This window comes from Sinocyclocheilus anshuiensis, unplaced genomic scaffold (genome assembly GCF_001515605.1).
Source record: "Sinocyclocheilus anshuiensis isolate Anshui unplaced genomic scaffold, SAMN03320099.WGS_v1.1 scaffold1188, whole genome shotgun sequence".
NCBI lineage: Eukaryota > Metazoa > Chordata > Actinopteri > Cypriniformes > Cyprinidae > Sinocyclocheilus > Sinocyclocheilus anshuiensis.
In genome coordinates this window covers 230,860-247,547 of record NW_015547690.1, presented here as the reverse complement: position 1 = coordinate 247,547, position 16,688 = coordinate 230,860, and the positions used below count along the sequence as shown (strand labels likewise).

The 16,688-nt window shown below is 35.9% G+C and overlaps 1 protein-coding gene across 1 annotated transcript in view; it reads right to left on the bottom strand.

Moving 5' to 3' along the window:
- Nucleotides 1-3,655: 3,655 nt before the first annotated feature.
- The window catches only part of LOC107703603 (transcriptional activator GLI3-like), a 157,041-nt gene continuing 144,008 nt past the window's right edge, over nucleotides 3,656-16,688 (bottom strand). The window contains exon 5 of the mRNA XM_016506294.1: nucleotides 3,656-3,896. Coding sequence (XP_016361780.1) covers nucleotides 3,656-3,896 — 241 coding nt within the window. The remainder of the gene's footprint in view (nucleotides 3,897-16,688) is intronic.

Genomic DNA, 16,688 nt, shown 5'->3' with positions numbered 1-16,688 from the left:
GAGTTCATCAACCTTAACCGTTGGTTAAATTAATTATTAATTGAACATATATGTGACCCTGGACCACAAAACCAGTCATAAGGGTACATTTTTTTGAAATTGAGATTCATACATCATCTGAAATCTGAATAAATAAGATTTCAATTGATGTATGGTTTGTTAGGATAGGACAATATTTGGCCGAGATACAACTATTTGAAAATCTGGAACCTGAGGGTGCAAAAAAAAAAAAAAAAATCAAAATACTGAGAAAATCACCTTTAAAGTTGTCCAAATTAAGTACTTAGCAATGCATATTACTAATCAAAAATTAAGTTTTGATATATTTACAGTAGGAAATTTACTAAATATCTTCATGGAACATGATCTTTACTTAATATCCTAATCATTTTTGGCATAAAAGAAAAATCTATAGTTTTGACCCATACGATGTATATTTGGCTATTGCTACAAATACAGGCTACCCATGCTACTTATGACTGGTTTTGTGGTCCAGGGTCACATACAGATAACTTTAAATGGAAATGGTAATGCCTGTAAAACGCCATATTTGCGCAATCTTGGAGAGTCTGAAATAGATGTTCATAAGTTCACATATCATAAATTATTCCGAGAAATAACGCTGACTACATATGGTGCAGTTTAGAACGCAATGAGCAATCTAGTTATTATTATCATTATTTAATGAAAACAAGCAGACACCATTTATTACAGACACCATTTGAATGTCTACATTCAAGGGATATATGATTGCATTATCCCAGGCCTCACCAGATAGATTGACAGAATGATAGATAAAACTGTATAGATAGATAGATTTTTAATCTATTTTCAGTTTCTGAAGGACATGTTTTCTGTAGAAGTTTAATACTGAATTGTGTGCACTGCCCTGCTCTGCTCGCAATAGGTTCAGGCACGTGCACAGGTAGGGCTCAACCTGTGCAAAGCACATGCCCTTTTTTCCCATACACTCCGAAGTGCCCTTTTTTTGGTGGCGGTGTTCGTTTTTGTTTTTCTTCTTCAATAAATCAGTGCTATCACCCTTTATGTTTGTCTGCCTGTTTTACAAATATTTACAAGCCAGTGAGAGGTATTAAAAAGAGCTTGTGACTAAATCTTGTTGGATCCGCTCAAACTGTCAGTAAAATCTTGACTGAATGAACTGAAGTCTTGCATTTGAATGCCTACATTCAAATACAACAAATTCGAGTAGAAACCTAATTCTGTTATTAAAGAGTTAAAAACTTAAAAACTTCCTTATGTGCAATTTAAATATTTGTACAAGTTGTCAAAATAATCTATTTTACTCAACAAATTTTTTTTTACCAAGACCACAAAAAAAGTCACATCAAACCAAATTGCATCAACAAGTTTAATTTAGCCCTTATTCAGGTTTCTTCTCTGGGAATAGTCAATAACTATTTGGAAATGCTTCATGTCTTCCTTTGACACACTTGGTAGGTAGTAAAACCTGGCTGATGTGAAATGGCACCACAGTTCGATACAGTTGTGATTATCTGTGGCCTGTATGAGGCCCCTCTGATTGCCCCACTTTGGTATTTGTGCTTCAGGCTTCAATTAAAACTCCATGCCTGAGGAGAAGGCCAAGAGGCCAGCATACTGCAGAGACCTTTTAAAAACAGCTGTCTTTGCTGACCCTGTAATGGATTTCCCAGTCCGACTTCACACAAGAAACCAAAATGGCTTCCCGTCAGGCCTCTGGAGTCCATCTTCTAAACCATTCCCACTTCTCATCCTTCCCTCCCTTCTTGTGCCCTCTGCCCTCAACCATGGCCTTGAACTTCACCCCCATCTTAACTCAGGATGTGATCACTAGACTCTGCCTGACACGTTGAATGTTCCTCCAGAGGTTTGCTGGCATGAGACAAAGATCAAAGAGAGTGACCTCAGCCAAATGATCAAACTATGGTCTCACCTTCCAGAGAGAAGCACCACAGACAGATAATATTAGGGATATATGATTGCATTATCCCAGGCCTCACCAGATAGATTGACAGAATGATAGATAAAACTGTATAGATAGATAGACTTTTAATCTATTATCAGTTTCTGAAGGACATGTTTTGTGTAGAAGTTTAATACTTAGAATTGTGTGCTATGCCCTTTTTTCCCTTACACTCCGAAGTGCCCTTTTTTTGGTGGCGGTGTTTGTTTTTGTTTTTCTTCTTCAATAAATCAATGCTATCACCCTTTACGTTTGTCTGCCTGTTTTACAAATATTTACAAGCCAGTGAGAGGTATTAAAAAGAGCTTGTGACTAAATCTTGTTGGATCCGCTCAAACTGTCAGTAAAATCTTGACTGAATTAACTGAAGTCTTGCAAGGGTAAATAAAGATCTTGTTGTTTGAATAAGTACAGCATTTGCTTTACGCAAGAAACACTATAAAGGCTCATATTTTATGTATTTTAGGTATGAGACATGAGGGACCGGAGAGAAAGGGCTAACATTTGCCATCTAGTCATAGCCAATACACTTAAATAGCCTGTCCATACAGTAGTATTTCATCTCATAAAATTAGATTTTGGCCAAATGTATTTTACAACAGGTAAAACTGAGTACCCATAGCTACAGCAAACTTTCTAACCTGTTGGTAAAAACGTAATGTGATGCCACCGTTTTACTGACGGACCAAATGCGCATTTGCACACAATCGCAGGTCAAAAACCCCGTAACTGCATTTGAGTTTGACACAAAGCGACTGAGTGATCCTCGTCACCTAGGTAACTTAAAATATATTTCTAAAAAAAAAATTGTTTTGATTTATTACTGCTGATACACTTAATTTATTAACATTTAATCATATTAGGCCTATATGGTTGCATGGTTCATGTTTACGCTGTTAATATGCATGTATTCGCTAGCTAGCTAATTTCTTAATCTGTTATTCTATACTCTCCACTTGTCTTCACATGCAAACGTAGTAAAATATGGTTTTAAGTAAATGTTTTATTAACTAAAAAAAAAACATTACAGAATCAGATCACCACGAAATCTTTATATTTTATCATGCAGAATGTAATATTCTGCGTATATATATATATATATATATATATATATATTATTAGGAGGGGAGAGCTCTACAATTCAAACTTTTCACTGCAACTGCACTTTTCACAATATTTTATTAATTTGTTTATTGCTGGCTTATTTTAGACCTTCATGAGACCAACATCAATGGTGCTCCACAGTATCAAGTTTTTGCCAGGTATGCGGATACATGTTGGATATGCTATAGTGATGGTATGGCTATAGTTTCTTATAATCTCCTATATTGACTGGAATTGTGTTGGACATAATTATTTAAATTATGTTTCAAAATAGTTTGGCAAAAATAATTGACTCAATGTTTTACCTTCCCCTTTTCTCAATGACATACATAAACATGCAAACAACATAATACAAATTAGCTTATAAAACCAAGCAGAATAGCTAAATAAAATATTTTTCTTCAAACTATAGGCTATTATTATTATGGTTATTAATAGTGAATAAATCTAAAGCTTTTGAGACTATTAGTTTGTGTTATTTAATTTGTCATTAAGATGTGCCCAAAAAAACTTTTTCAGTTTCAGCACATGCCCCTCAAAAGGTCTGTGCACGGTCCTTAATAAGTTGACAATTTAACAACAACTTTAGCAGGCCCAGAACAGGTCTCTGAGGTACTCACCATCTGCAGGACTGAGGCCCCTGGCCGCAGAGATCATGGACAGAGAGGGACTGCTATGCAGCGAGCGGATATAGTCCATGTAGGGGTTAATGTATGGATGTGGGGGGTTAAAGGGTGACTCCGCCCCCACGGAAGGGTTCCGATGTGGCGAGATCCGGATGAGGGAGATATCAGAAAATGCCGGGCTGGCCGCCAGTGCAGGGGGCCTGGAATCAGAGACGAAGAAAAACATTTAAGCACATTAGGAGTCTTTTTCATATGGTGTATTCTTCCACTCATTCCGTGGGGTGTGATGTTCCAAGTCTTTGGGGTTATTTGCAAAATGTCATGTTAACTGAGCATGTACAATCCAAAGCACACGCATACATTTAGAGAGAAGCATAGAAGAAAACAGAGCTATGCACAAGCCACAAAAGCTCGGCATGTGATCTATTCATTTCGGATCCCTGATCCAGGTCTAGCGTCTGCACAGAATGGTGTAGGAGCTTGAGCAGGAAATGAATGGTGACACTATCTATCGGTAGGGCCAAATCACAGAGAGAGCGGGAGGGAAAAATCCCAAGCTAAATTCCAACTGCTCCCCTCGCAGACATTTCCTAAGATCAAAGCCAACTTTCAACACATCACATTTTAATCAGACAGAGACAGCCAGGAATTCTCACCGCTACCCACAATGCCTTGCCATATTTTCTTGAGATGATGAGTGTCACTCAAGTCTGCTGAGGATTTTGTGTTGTTGTCTTAAACAGCCCTTATTCAAGTATTATTATAATGGTTTTTTTTTTCAAGGAGGATTGTCAGTGTGGGTTTGCATGAATTAGGATGAAGAAAAACAAAATACACTTAGGCTCTTCTGTAACAATAAGGTATAAGGGACTTGAAAAATTAAATGAAAAGAACAAAAAAATTAAGAAGATAACTGACTCTTGCAAACATACTTCCAAAAAAGAAGCAAGCAGTAAAAAAGAAAACTAAATGAATTACAGAAAATTGCTGTGGAGAACTCTGACTTCAAGTGACCTCTCTGAAGGACCAGATGGACCGGATGGACCCAATTACACACTACAGCTTGTCCCCTCTGAAATCTCTCCTGTCAGCCTCAGGGGTCTACTTCTCCAGCCACTAATGAGAAGAGAGTTTGGTCTGTTTCTCATAATGAAGAACAACATCGGATGTAACAAAACTTTATCTTGAAGTGCCATAAAACCATTCAAGAGAATTCTGAAGGGTTTTAGGCAAGGTAAAAGTCAGTCAACAGAGATGCTTTTGTATACAAGCAATGCAGCATTGAATCTGATTTAGTCACTTTTGTATCAGTCCAAAAAAAAAAAAACATTAATTGATTCTTTGAAATCATGAAGTCTACAAGGCATTTGCACCTGCATCCACTGTTGTCATAGTTAACTAAACTATTAAAACCTGAAATAAAATAAAATAAAATATAAATATTAGAAATAAAAAGTCAAAGCTAAATAGAAAAAACTAAAATTAATAAAAATGGTAAAAGCACATAACAAAATGACTAAAACTAAACAAAATTGTTCAAATTAAAATAGCAAATATAAAAAGCTGAAAATATTAAAATAAAAGCTACTTTGAAATATTATTAAAATTAAAATAGTATGTAAAGAACAGTAAAATAACCAAATCAAACAAATTTGACAAATGTTTTCCTACTTGAAGGCCCTTTCACACTTAGCGAGACATGATAAAGCAAAGTGAATTGCAGATGAACGGTGCCTACACACTGAAAAGGAAACAACTGTTTTTGGCTTTTCTGTATGATAGGTGGCACTGACCGAAAATACATTTTTTGCCTGCACACTAGGTGGCGCAACCCACTATTGAGCTGATCAGCCTATGGTCTTTTACCACTGAGAAAAGAAGCACTTAAATTTTGGCGCATAGAACCACAAGGCACATAAACTGTTAAAAAGCCCAGCACAGTTATACAGGGGTCCTATAGAGTGCTTAGCACCCTCAACTGAGGTGCTAAAAATAGGAAATTGGTGAAACAGATTTGGCAAATGCTCCAGTGCATATTTGTGTTCACGCTCAGTGGAGTGTCAAAAGTTTCTATTTACAATTTGTTTTGCAGCATTGAGCAATGTAGCCAATCACAGACATATCTGTTGGTTTCTTGAATGCAATGGCCAGTCAGAGTCAGAATTCACTCACTGCTCAAAATGCCAGAGTTTTGTTCAGTGCTGAGTTCTGCAGGCTTGAGAATCCTCTCATTATAACAAACAAAGTGTAGATGTGATAAATAAGAGATTAATTTATTATAACGGAACTTTGTGAGATCATAATGAACTTAAGTGAGTGACAGCTTTTTAGTGGACACATACAGTCAGGTCCATATATATTTGGACACAGGCACAATTTTTATTATTTTAGCTGCTGACCAAAACATATTCAAGTTACATAATGAATATAAACTTAAATTGCACACACTGAGATTTGAGGGTATTCTCATCACAATTGGAGGAAAGGTTAAGGAATTACAGCTCTTTAATATGTACCTCCGTCCTTTTTCAACCATAAGTAATTGGACAGTGTGCCATTTGCATTTGGAAGCTGTTGCTGTGAACCCACATCATGCGGTCAAAGGAGATCTCCATTCAGGTGAAACAGACAATTGTTAGGCTTCAAAAACAAAACAAATCCATTAGAGAGATAGCAGGAGCATTAGGAGTGGTCAAATCAACAGTTTGGTACATTCTGAGAAAAAAAAAAAGAATGCATTGGTGAGCTCAGCAACATAAAAAGGCCTGGACATCCACGGAGGACAACAGTGGTGGATGATCGGAGGATCCTCTCCATGGTAAAGAAAAACCCTTTCACAACATCCAGCCAAGTAAAGAAGACTCTCCAGGAGGTAAGCATGTCACTGTCAAAGTCTACAATCAAGAGAAGACTATAGAGAGCAAATAAAGAGGGTTCACCACAAGGTGCAAACAAGGCCAGATTAGACTTGGCCAAAAAAACATCTAAAAAAGCATTCTTTGGACAGCTGAAATTAAGATCAACCTGTACCAGAATGACGGGAAGAAAAAAGTATGGAGAATGCTTGAAACAGCTCATGATCCAAAGCATACAACATCATCTCTGAAACATGGTGGAGCAGTGTGATGGCACAAGTGCACCAGTGAGTTTTGCTACAGGAATATTGCGAAATGAGTAGCAAAAGTCAAAGCGCCAGCGTTTGAAGTAACGTGATTATCGGCCGATAGTGATCGGTAGCCAATCAATCGGAGCACCCCCAATTTGCACATCTGCATGTACAAGTGCACAAGTGAGTTTTGCTACAGGAATATCGTGAAAGGAGTAGCAAAAGTCAAAAGCGCTAGGATTTGAAGTTGTACTGCCAGATCTGAGAGGTTGTAAGTGCTGACTTGTGGTTGTACAGCGAAACTGAAGTAAAGAGCAAAAGCAAATATGTCGTGCACATTGTGTCTGTCATTTTGTTTATGTGAATGCCATTTTACACATTTGTAACTATTAATTTGCAGCTTCGAATTCAAAACACGGGTGTTTTGATTATTGTCTGTCTGTGCAAATCGAGAGATTCAGCTTTTCACATCAAAGCTGTGAGTATAAATTTCAACTTACAAATACGGATATTAATATGGCAAGATCTCACATTCAAATCAGTAAGCTCTCGAGTTTAGCTACTGATTTACCTTCATACATATCTTACTGGGCAGCTTATTTCATCGCAGGACAAAAAAGAATGATTAGTGATTCAATGATTCAGAATGATTCTTACTACTATACGGAAATACGGTTGTAAATAAGGTTGCTCAACATCTTCCTGTAGTATAGAGCAGGCTCGCAATAGGACTTTACAGGGGTGGACTGGGGATAAAAAGTGGCCCTGGATTTTCTGGCACAGAGCGGCCCACCACACCATAAACCCACCAGCTCATTATGCACAGAGCAATTTTTAACACCACTATTTTATATATATATATATAATTGAAATTCTTATCATTAACATTAATGAATAACTGGCATACTTCTTACATTATAATTTGTCTTTCCTGGTGTATATGACAAATAGTAAATAATTTAGAAGAATTTTTACACATCTCTTTTAGAGGGACAGTTTAATATCACTAAAGTTAAATGCATACCATAATATAAGTCCATATGACACCAGTGCTCTGCTCTAGAAGACTTGGGATGTAGTGCAGAATTTGGACGGTTTTTATAGTAACTTTCTATTGGTCCTTCAGAAATCATTCTAATATGCTGATTTGCTGCTTAAGAAACATTTCTGATTATTATCAATTTTGTGAAAACAGTGTGCTGCTTCATATTTTTGTGGAAAATGTGATACATTACTATTCAGTCTAGGGTAAGCTTAAAAATGTATATAAGTTAATACTTTTATTCAACAAGGTTGCATTAAATTAATAAAAAAGTGACAGTAACGTTATTTTATGAATGACTGAAAGAATTTAGCTTTCAGCTTCAGCTTTAATCACAGAAATAAATTAGCCTACATTTTAAAATATCTTTAATAGAAAACCACAATATTTCATATTATTATTTTTACTGTTTGTTTATCAAATAAATTCAGCCTTCTTTCAATAAATAAATTAATAAATAAAAAGTCTTAATTATTTGAAACATTTGACCGCCAGTGTGTATATAAAATAATGCATGTGATGTAAATAGCAAATAATATTTTTATTAGGCTATAATAGGCCTATATATCACTTTCCTAATCACGGCACTTGAAAGCGAAAGTCTTCACATTTGATATGAATGATATATATATTTTTTTTAACTTTTTTTTTCTTTTTGTTTAGACACGTGAAATTACAGAAGAAAGCCTGGATAGAGATTTACAAACATTCACTCTTATCTTATATTGTGACGAATAACGTAAATGGCATTAATAAATTCGAAAATGCCAGTAGTTTGCATCCCTGAAAAGTAATGTCTGTCGTTTAACTTTTTTTTTTATCGTAAACAGTTGACAAATATTGCTGAATTGTCTCGTCATGTTCAGCTGCTTATCTTATCTCAGCTCGCATTCAAGTGGTGCGCAGCTCAGCTTCTGTGAACAGTAAATCGCCTTCTTCGATTTGATTGGCTATTTCAAACATTTTGACATTGACGAGCGCTTTTGAACTGCTGCACTGAGCCAGAGCGCGCTTAATTAATTAAAATGTTTGACTCAAGTGGGCCATTCGTCTGGGCCGATGGAGGGATATAGGCTATGTACATTTACTATAATTCATTCTTTATATATATTTACGCAACGGGCAGGCCCACATTGTACAGTGGCCCACCGGGAAAACTCCCAGTGCTCCACATGGCCAGTCCGCCACTGGGACTTTAGGACAAGTATACAGTCATATTCTACTTCACAGTACTTTGAAGATGAAAGGATCTGCCAGTTTTGAGTTTCACCAAATCCGTTCAGGTTCATGTATTAAGGAATATGTGTTTAGCTTTTGGAAGGTCTGAGTCAACCGCTCGCTATGCCTTCTCACTGTGCACCATGAGCCATTTTGAACGTCTACAATCACAAGACATGTTTATACCTCCTCCCATAACACACACTCCCATATCCATACCAGAAGCAGGCATGCATGTGTGAGTTACAGCACCCTCATAGTGTGTCTTCATAATCAGTAAACATCAGCAAACTACTAAAGATACAAACACACACTCATGCCATATCAATGCTCTGCAGCCCCTATCACCCAAACTATGGCCCCTATTGCCCAAACTAAACACACAAGTACGCACACACACATACTTTTTAAGATGAATCTTTTATGATTATTGTGACAAAAGGACCTAAAATGATTATTTATCTTCTATCATGACACTTTACTACAAAATCAATATTTGCAATAGTAGCTTAACACATAAATCGATTGTGGCCATTTCAAAATGCCTCATAGTACCTTTATTTGTAACTTTACACACTCATTCGTAACTTGTTTTAGAAGCTACAGGAAGACAAACAGCCTCTTGTTTCTTCATCTCAGCGAGGCTACCATGTTTGTTTGTTTGTTTGTGTGTTCAGGTTGCATTTCAGGTTGATTAACAATCACACTGTTATGTTTTTGCTAATTGTTTTAACATGGAGGATGGTACTGATAGCAGAAGAGAATGAGAATGATAGTAATTCTCCTTGAGGCCACTGTTTTTGCCACATTTTGGAAATTAAATGTAAATGTAAATGTAATAATGTTGAGAAAAGAGAAAATTTTGTCTTGAATTATCTGCACGAATTTATTATTATAAACTGATACATAAAATACTATTGAAAAGTTTGAGGTTGAAAACACTACAGTGAAAAAAACGTAATATTGTGAAATATTACAGTTTTCGTTCATAAATAGAAAGTTCAAAAGAACAAAATTGATTGAAATAGAAATCTTTTGCAACATTATAAATGTCTTTACTATCACTTCTTGTCAATTTATTGTTAAAGCTGCAGTCCGTAACTTTTTTTGGTTAAAAATTACACTGAAAAAAGTTTTTCAAGCAGTACTTCATCCAATTAATAATTTGTCTTTCAATTAAATTTACTATTTGTTTTATTTTTCAAGTAATTTTTTTTAGTTCAAAACATTGATAAATATAAATATTTTTCATTAAGAGCTCAACTAAGACATATTTGTTTTGACGAATGTAAAATATCAAGGTTAGATGAACTCATATTTTTAAAGGGGTCATATGATGCTATTTTAAAGATCATTATTTTGTGTATTTGTTGTAACAGAATATGCTGACATGCTTTAATGTTCAAAAAACACATTATTGTTGGTCCTCTATGCCCCGCCTCTCTCAAACGCGTCTTTTTCAAAAAAGCCCCCTCCTTTGACAAGCGCAGTCTGCTTGCCCACCGTCCATTTTCAAGCGCAGTGGGCGCACCTAGCAAACTTACTGAAATCACACTGAAACAAACGGCGGGTGGGTCTCTGTCTTGGTCGGGGGTGAAAGAGGGAGAAATAAGGATGACACAGATATATAGTTTATGCACGACCTGGAAGTATTTATTCAGCGATCGGCGCTAAAACATCATCTGTACGGAACATCGTTTTGTACGGAACATGGTTAGTCTACGTTAAATATTATCCCCCATATTCACAGGCCAGTCTCAGACTAAAATGCATGTTCAAGCTGTCTTAACTGAAAATATCTTGTACTGACACATCTTAAAATATGTCAGTGCCATTGTCGTGTCTCAAGATGCACACCAGTAAAGTTTTGAAGGCATTTTTATAAATTATTTAAATATCCTAATTTAACCAAGGCCTAGTCCCTGGCTTAAGCTAAGCCCTGTCTGTGAAATCCTATCTCTATTTTCAAACATGGAAGTTATACAATAACGAAACAATGTCGTTGTTCACATCAGGCATGTACATACATTTAAGTTACTTTATGCACTAAAATGTACACTTATGTCACCTCACAGCAAAACTCCAGAGCAGCAGTATGCCATGTGGGTTAACTGAGACCTGTTCTGAGGAGGATCACTTTATTGACTAGCACACTGCACAATTACATGTAAACCCTTAAGTCAGATGCCCTTATAAAGACTGTAACTTTAATGTTTGCTCTTCACAGAAAAGTTGTCAACGAAAAGCCTGGCATCACCCAAAGGCCAGCTCTTTTTACAGTAAACCAGGTACTTATAAGTGCATTCATCCCATGTTGTATTTGCCATAATTACAAGATTCCAACTTGGAAAAAGAATTCATGTCCTTGTAGAACTCATAATTACCATCTGTAATCTGGGAATTTTCTGAGAGCTTCTACTTGTACCACGTGACCACTGTACCTGACTGCTGCAGATTAATTTAGGCATCAATAGTGTTGCTCCAAGTAGAACGTGGTGTGAACGCAGCATATGATCTTGAGTATTTGACAACAGCATTATCTAACTGACTCGTCAATCTGTTTCTTCCTCTGTTAGGATGCAGCTGACAAGACAGACTCCAGTAAGAATCCTCAGCATTGATCAAGCAATTCCACATCTAACCCATCTTGGGAATCATCTTGGAAGAAAGCTTTGTAATGGATGAACCGACCGATCTCAGGCCTTCTATGTCCATTTTTTCAGACTGATTTATGCTCTGCACCTGGACTAAGTGTATGAAAAGCACTTTATATTTTATTCAGCAGGTAATGCTCAACCTCGGAAAAGGTGAGTTAGCACCTAAAATTCAGTAATGCCAATATTGTGAACTCAGAGTGGAATAAAACCATATAGTTTTGATGCCGTTTGTTGTGATTCTGAGATAAACTGTTTTATGTTAGTTTGTTAAACTAGTTTTTTCATGTTTTATGGGGAAATGTTTCCAGATAAAAAATTCATGTTTTGCTGTGTTTTTAAATTAACATTTGGAATTTAATTAAAATAAAACAGAAAATTGCATGAATGTTCCTTTATTTGTTTGCTTTTTTCTTAATTTTCTAGTTTAACAAATTGGAAAAATAAAACAACTGATATAGATTTAACTTGGAAATTACGCTGAAAAAAAAATGTTTCATTCATCCAATTAAACAAATTTAGGGTAATGATCTATATAATCTATATTTTTTAACTTGAGCCAATGAAAAATAAATAACTTGCCCTATACAATATGTTCTGTCTATAAAAACTATAAAAATAAATTTCTTATGAGAATTTTTGTTTTGATTAAATCTATATTTTTTTGTTTGGATCAAACAACAGCCAGGAAAAAACTAACATTAAAAAGTCAATGGTCAAGAGCCCAACTAAAGCAAACCCTGATCGCCATAATGGTGAGGTCAAACCAAATCTATATCTTTTTGTTTAGATCAAAAATAGAATTTAAATTGACTTTCTTGAACAAGAAAAATATACTTTGTGCCGGGTTTTATAAAATAGTTTTCATAGACATAGAAAATATTGTTTAGGGCAAGTTATTTATTTTTCATTGGTTCAAGTTACAAAATATAGATGTGAATCATTACCCTACATTTTTTTAATTGGATCAATGAAACATTTTTTTCAGTGTATCCAAAATCAATATTTGAGCAAGTACATAACCGGCCAGTGTTCAAAACTATCACCTTACTTTAGCCCGATTCACAACGGTTAGCTTATAATAATGTTTTCTAATTTTAACTTTTTTTGGTTAAAAATTATCCGAAATCAATATTTGAGCAAGTACATAACCAGCCAGTGTTCGAAACTATCGCCTTACTTTAGCCCGATTCACAAGGATTAGCTTATAATAATGTTTTCTAATTTGAGTGGTACGGGTAGGTTTTCGAGGGAAATTCGAGCATGCTGCTGCGTCATTACGCCACGTCTGTAAACATAAAGAAGTTGTCCCGGCTACTAGGTTATCGCATGTGAGGATCCTGCAGGTGGCGGATCGTTTATAGCCTTTGATTGTAATCCAGAAAGGATTATATGAAACACATGTGAATTAAATTAAATTATATTCCAGTTTTGAATGTGCTTCTGAATACAGATAGCCTGGGATTACACAAGATTTGTATTTTAAAGACAACCAGTTCGAAGGGAGCATAGTTTGCTTTTTGGGTTAAACAAATTTCTTGGTATGAAATTCGAAGAGTATGACAATTAAGAGATTAGACTGTACAGATATTGAAGTCTACACACACTATACTCATAGTCACACAATGCTGATGTTGTTAACATTAATAGTCTGAGAATAAAGTATAACAATAATAATAATTTGCACGGTTTGATGTGATATGAGCTAATCGATCGTTAGATTAAATCACCATTGGTAGCACGATTTATTGTAATGCTTTTTTCCTCAGTTGGTCAGAACAAACGTGGCAGGCTTGTTACTTGTTCAGATGACAATATGCGGTGAAAATTCTGATTTGGGTCATATATTCCAAGACGTTTTTTATTTCCAAGAATTTATATTTTAAATATACAATATATATTTCAAAATATCCTTCAGGAACTATGGAAAATGTAGCAGCATTGGTTGTGCATCTTAACACTATATTGTGTATGATGTGAACTTATAAATCAGCATGACAGAAGTCTGTTTGACATGTAGAGAAAGAGAGAGAGAATGCAATAAGATGCATTCCACCTTTTGAATGGTTATATCATGAACAGACTGTGGGAGAGAGGGCACCACATATGGAAACCATTTCCTGAGCCCCCTCCACAAACACACACACTTTTTTCATTGTTCTCTCTCTCGTTCTTTCCTTCTACACATTGTCACGTGTCGAGTCAAGACCGTTTCTTCTCCTCGTGAGGCTGTGCTTGCAGTGGAAAGTTGAAATGAACTCATTTGGACTGACATGCTTACGTTATTCTTCATCAGGAAATGGTGTCAGGCTGTGTTAATGTAATGATGGCAGCAGAGCTTAACGTTGTGACTTTTGCAGTTTAAACAAACTGGCATTAACAGCTCCCTGCTTTGATCAGAGCAGCCATTCTGCAAATATATACATGTAGTGAGAGTAAAATAAATATTAGCTTGCATCACCTTACACTGTCAGAGGTACGTGCATATGCGTGTCTGATACAAGAAGAGAGGCAGAATAAACTTTGTTAGCTGCATTTAAGGTCACTAGTAGCACCTAACAGACATAAAATAAAAACATTATATATATATATATATATATATATACAGAGGTACACAGAATACACACACACACATATATATATATATATATATACTGTATATATATTTAAAGTTACATGCTAAGTTTAATATAATTTATGTTTATTCCAATAAAATAATATATAATGATCTTTCTTAACATATGGAGGTTAATAGAGTAATGATCTCAAGAAAATGTATAAAATTGGAATAGTTTATTTTAGCAGTTGTCTTTTATTTCCCAAAGGATTCCTGAATTGAGCAGATCCTTGACTGATGCGAGAGATAATGAGATCCCAGAATTCTCTGACCAGCGCACAAGTTCTTCTTGGAGCACAATGCCAAAACTCTGGCACGACAGTGAGAGAAAAAGAGAGGAGAGGAGAGAAAAAAAGAGTGGCCATAGGAGAGCAAGGAGAGGGAGAGAGTGGTGAAAAAGAGGAGAGGAGAGGACAGGAGAACGATGAGGGGAAGCAGGAGAGGGCCCCTGACGGGAAAGAGCGGCTCTTTAATGTTCATCTTTTCACTGAGATCAAAGAACAAAGACACAGAGAGAGAGAGAGACAGAAATGCTTAGAAAGTGTAAAAGCTAACCTGTGAGAGAGCAGTAAATAGCAAGAGGGGTCGAGGAAAGCTTGGGGTGTGGGGAATGATGTATGATTATTACGCTGAAAAGATAACATGACTGAAGGTGAGAAATATTGGTGATAGGGAGTGCAGAAACTTGGTCAATAGTATTTTTACATTTCTGTTTCACCAGCATCAGCAATCAGAAATGTGTGTGTGTATACATTTATTTTTTTATTTTTTAGTTTGTTTTTGAGGACTGTTGGTAACCAAACAGTTTTGCTGACCACTATCTTCTACTGTATGGGTGAGCTATTCCTTTAATATTTACAGAATACTGCACAGTATAATTGTACATTTAAATATTATGTGAAACAGAACATATTATGCAACTACTGCAATTTATTATGCTACATTATTGTCGAATGGCCTCATCATATTGTAAATTTAATTCAGTGATTGGCATCTAGTTGTCTTGGGGAGAAAAACAAATTCTTACATTATTTATGTATAAAGTTAACTTGGTAGTCTGCATTAAATAAATTTTCATACATTTTTGGCACCGATAGCCTTGTGGTTAATGTGCCGACATATAGCGCAACTGTGCTCGCAGCGACTCGAGTTCGATTCCCATCTCGAGATCCTCTTTCTCTGTCTTTCTCTACTGTCCTATCCAATAAAGGCATAAAAGCCTATAAATGTAACTATAATGTAAAATAAATAAATAAATGACCATACATAACAGTAGAAAAAGAAGGTCAAGACTAGTGCACTGCATTGTGGTACACAGTATTTCATGTAGTAAACCCTATACATACTTAAAATTAGCTATATGTGCAGAGTTAAAATACTATGCACACTAGCAATAGTAAAAGTAACATGCTAGTGTTATTCTGAACAACAACTATAATAACAATAACATACTACTTTTACTATTTCTGCTATAATGATAAAAGAGTAAATACGAGTAGTATACTTGTATACTGTTTACATACCTACAATGTTTGCCCTTCTCAAGAAAATCAACCTGCAAATGACTGCATATTAAGCTACAGGAGAAACCATTAAAAAAAAAAAAAACCTTCAGCTGACAAGAGAAAAAACATCTAATAACTAGTTATTTATGGCTAGATAGTTATTGTAAAATCAGATGGCAAAACGAGCAAAATAGTTTCTGCACAATCAAGCTTTCTTCACTATTGGCTGCAGACGGGATTTCAAAGAAACCATGGTACTAGATCATGTTCTTGTGAATTTCTGGCACCCTGTTTGAACTTCCTCATGCCTGAAAATCAGCCGCTCTGCACAAATCTGCACAAAAAACATCTAAGTTGTAACCAAGAACAGAAAGGATGTTTTATGGGAGTAGAGAGGATTTCTGAGCAAAAGAGGAGGAATAGTGTACACCCGTATTTGTGAATTTATGTTCTTTTCACACTCACAGTCAATGAGGAGCAGAGAAGAGATGAAAGGGCTTGAAGGGGGGATGGGGTGGAGATGAATATTTTACTAAATGAATGTCTCCTCCCTTTAGGACCACCAGGGACCGCCTCACTGTCCCCAAGAGAACCATAAAACTGTCCCCTTCTGTGGCCTCGAAACAATGAAAGAGAGACAGTGAAATGCAAATGGACATAAACTACAAAGTAGAGATAGTAACTTACTTAATCTTTCTATCTAATTTCCTACTAGAGGCGTGTGTGAACTTTTTCATTTTGGGTTCATCTTAAGACAAAATACCGAGTGTATGTATGCCCACTGCTACCCACATGTACCTAAATGCATGCACACACACACACACACACACACACACACACACACACTCAC